Consider the following 5370-nt stretch of genomic DNA (forward strand, 5'->3'; position numbering starts at 1 on the left):
CCCAGAGAATACAGGCGCAGAGCCATCAAACGCTCTTCATATGACAAGCCATTCAATTCTGGAAATATTTTTGTGAACCTCCTTTGAACTTTCTTCAGTTTCAGCACATCATTTCTAAGATAGAGGGCCCAAAAATGCACACAATACTCAAAGTGAGGCCTCATCAGTGCTTTATAAAGTCTCAGCATCCTTGCTTTTATATCCTAGCCCTCTGTAAATTAATGCTAACATCGCATTTGCCTTCCTCACCACAGACTCAACTTGTATGTTAACCTTTAGAGAATCTTGCACAAGGACTCCCAAGTTCCTTTGCGGCTCAGATTTCTGTATTTTCTTTCCATTTAGAAAATAGTCAACCCTTCCACTTCCCAACACTGCATTCCAGCTGCCACTTCTTTTGCCAAATCTCATAATCTGTCTCAGTCCTTCTGTAGCCTTCTTACTTATTCAAAGCTACATGCCCCTCCACCTATCTTCATATTGTCTGCAAACTTTGCAACAAAACCATCATTTTCATCTTCCAAGTCATTGACATTTAATGCAAAAAGAAGCGGGCCCAACATGGAACCCTGTGGAATACCACTAGTCATCTGTAACCAACCGGAAAAGGCTCCCTTTATTCCCACTCTTTGCCTCCTGTGAATCAGTCACAGCTTTATCTATGCTAGAATCTTTCCTGTAATATAGTCGGTTCATAGCTTGTTAAGCAGCCTCATGTGTGACACCTTGTCAAAAGCCTTCTGAAAATCCAAGTACACAACATCAACCAATTCTCCTTTGTCTATTTTGCTTGTTAGTCCTTCAAAGAATTCCAACAGATTTGTCATGCAAGGTTATCATGTGCCTCCAAGTACCCAGAGACCTCGTCATTAATAGTCGACTCCAACATTTTCCCAACCAGTGAGGTCAAAGTAACTGAACTATAGTTTTCTTTATTTTCCCCCTCTTCTGTTTTGAGGGGTGGTGTGACATTTGCAATTTTCCAGTATTCCGGAATTATTTAACAATCTAATGATTCTTGAAAGATTATTAGTAAGGCCTCCATGATCTCGACAGCCACCTCTTTTTGAACCTTGGGATGTACACTATTTGGTCCAGGTGACTTAACTACTTTCAGTCCTTTCATTTTCCCAAGAACCTTCTCTCATGTAATGGTAACTTCACGTGTTTCATGACCCCTGACACCAGGAGCTTTCACCATATGATTAGTGTCTTGCACAGTGAAGACTGATGCAAAATATTTATTCAGTTCATCTACCATTTCCTTGTTCCCCTATTTCTACCGCTCCTGCAACATTTTCCAGTGGTTCGATATTCATTCCTGTCTCTTACACTTTATGTAGCTGAAGAAACTTTTGATACCTTTTTTAATATTATTGGCTAGCTTACTTTTGTATCCCTTCTTTACCTTCTTAATGACTTTTTTTTTAGTTGCCGTCTGTTGGTATTTAAAAGCTTCCCAATTCTCTAGTTATTCTCTAATTTTTGCCCTGTTATATGCCCTGTCTTTGGCTTTTACATTGACTTTGACTTCTCTTGCTAGCCATGGTTGTCTTCTGTCCTTTCAAATACTTTTTCCTGTCTGGGATTATATATCCAGTGTCTTCCGAATTGCTTCCAGAAATTCTAGCCATTGCTGCTCTGCCATCATCCCTACCAGTATTGTCCAATCTGGCCAACTCTTCTCTCATAGCTCTGCATTTCTCTTTACTTCACTGTTATACTGATATATCTGAACTTAGCTTATCTTCAAATTTCAGGGTGAATTTGATTTTGACTAATAGTACTTCTACTTTGAAATAGTATCTATTTTGAAATCAAAACATATCCTATAGTTAAATTTAGGGTAATTTTCTGATCAATTTTCCTCAATGTTTTCACTTAGAGTCTGTAAGACTGTGGGTGTGAATGAAGATGGGCCATGCGATCAGGTTGTCTGTAAAAGTAACGTGTCCCAGATCTATAGTACCTTGTTGGATTGTATGAATGACTATACCACAGACAGTCGAGGAGATATTGGAGCATGGTATGTATAAAATACTTTATCATTGTCCATGTATGTTTAAGGATTACTGGGATGGAAAATCAAGTAGCTCCAGTTTGTTGTGCTTTTCCTTCAAAACAATACATGTTGTCTGTCATTCTTGCAAAATCATATAGCTACTTTCCAAGAATATGCTTATTCAGGAAGTAGCCATGCTACTGTGATGAATCATTCTATATGTGCACCTACATACATACACCATTTGTCAGCCACTGTTATGTACTTAACAAAGTGCATTGAGTGCCTTCTATTTTTATATCGAATGACATGACTGAAACTGGGAAATTTAATATATACACAAGGCTTGGAAAAGCTTAATCTAGTAACTGCAGGTCTTCAGTTTTGGTCAAGTACATTGCAGATACGTTTTAAATTCCAAAAGCGTTCCTGATTACCATCTCCTTAGAATGCAAATAATCTTGGAAAAGCTGAGTAATTAAATCAATTTGAATTGAAATTAAATGGTTCAACATTTGGGTGTGATAGTCATGCAAAATAATCACGCAAATTAATGTGCCCATAAATGTGGGTTTCCTGCTCATTATATTTCGTAAACTTCTCATTTTTATTTAAAATTATGATGCATTCAGGTATTTGAGCAAAGTATGGTTTACATTTCTCTTCTTTTTTTAAGATTATAATTGCATAGCTTGCTGCTTGTTATCTGCCAGAGCAAATTGCAGGTCATTGTTACATAAATTGAGTTGTAATGATTTTTCATATTAATAATAGGTTAGTAGGCAGAGGCAGGTTGTAAGTGAGAGCACAACTTTACCATTTGAAACGATCAGCTTCAAATTTGATTGAATAATTTATTTAATTGTTTATGAATTATTTTGTCAGTGGCCGAAGGGCCTGTAATGTGCTGTAGATTTCTATGTTCTATGTTCTAAGTCTGAATGATTCTTCATTCTCATAGATGTAATTGATTAGTATTTAAGTTGACTCTTGTGATGTACTCTCAAGTACTTGATCCTGAAATATATGGGTTAAGTCGCCAATGCAGGACTGATGCACACAGTTTTAGGATAATAGTTCGTTGTTGGACTGAGGTAGTAAATGGATATGCTGACTGTCAGACAAGATTGATTCATATTCCTGTGTGAGGCAAAGCTCAAACAAATGCTAATTCAGACAGATGGGACTGCTTCCACGGCACTATTTGAAGGAGAGAAGGGAGTTTCAAAGCTTTGGCCAGAACTAATTCCTCAGTTAGAGCCACAAAACACATTACCTTGCTCTTCTTAATATTTTTGGGGATCTTGCTCTGCAGTAATCCAGTGATTTTTGCCAATGAAGTTGCAGTGGACATAATTCAATAAATTTGAAAGAAGGATATGTTTACTTTTAAGCTACACCTTTTATGACTTTGGGACATCTCAGCAAGTTTTACAGTCAGTAAATATGGAAAGCAGTATTGAAATAATAGGTCCCACAGGCAGCAGTGTGATGAATGATCAAGGTGTCTGGTTGGAGGAAAAAACACCCAAGGGGAGCCTCCCTGTTCTTATTTAACTAATGTGCTGAGATAATTTATCTTCACTGGAAAGTGAATTCACTGCAGACTTTACAGACCTGAAAATTAAATTAAAATAATCATTGCAAATTCCCATTAAATAAGCGTATGACAATACAATCTAAGTACCATTGCTGAGATGTTTTTCTATAGTTTGTGGCCCAGTAAAATATATATTGCCTTAGTCAAAGCAAGCCATGTGTCAAAAGATGCAGTACATTAACTGTCCTCTTTGTGACATGATGTTTAAGGGTTATAATCATTCTTAATTTCTTTTGATCTTCATTCTCATGTCATATCTTTATTCCCAAGTCAAGATTTGCAGCTATGTAAAAGTGGTGCAAGTGTATTTGATACTGCTGCCAATGTATTTTCTCATCATCTCTGTGGTGTTCACACTATAAAAGTTATCGGTGTACTTGTGGAATATTTTCACTGTAGTTAGAAAATAGACAAATGTTGTTTTAGTATGAGTGCCATAAATATTTGAACCAAACTTAAATATTTGGATGAGGTTTCCCTAAGAACTGTAAACTTAATAATGAAATATTATATCTTAATATTAAGATAAACTGCAAATGCAGCCTTTTTTTGTTTTTCTTTTTACCCTATTTAATGATACCTTGTAACTGTAATCAGAGACAATTTAACAGTTTTTCTCAACAAGGACTCTTTTCATGATCAAAAACTAATCACCAGCAACTGATAATATTTCTCAGTCGCTTTATACAACCAATGGTAAAATGTGTAAATTTTCAGAGATTTAAGTGAGATTGAGTTCATATCAGGAATTCAAAGTAAAACTACTGTTTGGTTTTGTTAGTGGATCCTTTCTCAATTGTGGAGCTAAATATAATGCATCTTCCTCTTAATTGCATTAGTTAATGCTGTATGTAACTTTGCATAATATTCCATTGCGGGGTGAGAAAAAGTTGCAGTCAAATAAAGAAAGAATATAATTTTATAAAAACAATAATAGATGACAATGAGTGCTATTCCATCTGATGCTGGATGTTAATCTGCAGACAAGGAAGTTTTCTAAGCATAATTGAAAACACACTCATGGCAACCAGTCAGTCAAGAATTTTTTATAATCTTTAAAAAAATCATTGGAAGAATAGCTACAAATCAGATTTTTCAAGATTGTAGCAGTTTTGTATTTTAATGAGTTAAGTTAGTTATTGTTATTCTTATTTGAATAGACCCTTGAACCAAAAATTCCAGGTTTCTTCTTTTCATTTTGTTGATGCCAAATGATGCCTACTGTGTCAGCAATCTGGTACAGGCTCACTTTGCAGGGTCTAAGCTGATGCATGCTGTATGTTTTCTGCATTTATGTATTCTTAGTTGATTTAAATAAATATTCATTATATACAATATTATAGGTGAAATATAACTACAGGATTTTTTATTGTGCAAGCACAAATGTATAATGTGACTAACAGTAAATGCTGTTTGTTATATCTTGTTTGGCTGAAACAAGATGAGTATGACATAGATACACAAAATCTATATCAGATCACAAATGTAACTTCAAAATTTTAACAGCTCAGATTTTCAGCTACAGTTTTTGCATCATTCTGTATCATGATTAATGACGTGGTGCGTTGCGATGCTCCTGTGCCTAAACAAAAGAGGGTGTAATGGTGTACAGAACAGAAACGCATTAACTGGGTCACAGAAAAGAATATATAACAATATGAGAGTAATGTAGGAAGCAGAAGGCAGAGAAGCAGGGATGGGAGTGTGGCAAAAAATTGAAATGACAGCAGGCTAGAAGTTTGTGTTTACTCTTTCAGATTGGAAGTAT

General features: G+C 35.6%; 1 protein-coding gene across 1 annotated transcript in view; it reads left to right on the plus strand.

The window, feature by feature from the left end:
• The window catches only part of tbcd (tubulin folding cofactor D), a 250865-nt gene that overhangs the window by 194299 nt on the left and 51196 nt on the right, over positions 1-5370 (plus strand). The window contains exon 29 of the mRNA XM_073025892.1: positions 1886-2026. Coding sequence (XP_072881993.1) covers positions 1886-2026 — 141 coding nt within the window. The remainder of the gene's footprint in view (positions 1-1885; positions 2027-5370) is intronic.

This window comes from Hemitrygon akajei, chromosome 22 (genome assembly GCF_048418815.1).
Source record: "Hemitrygon akajei chromosome 22, sHemAka1.3, whole genome shotgun sequence".
In the NCBI taxonomy this organism is placed as follows: Eukaryota; Metazoa; Chordata; class Chondrichthyes; order Myliobatiformes; family Dasyatidae; genus Hemitrygon; species Hemitrygon akajei.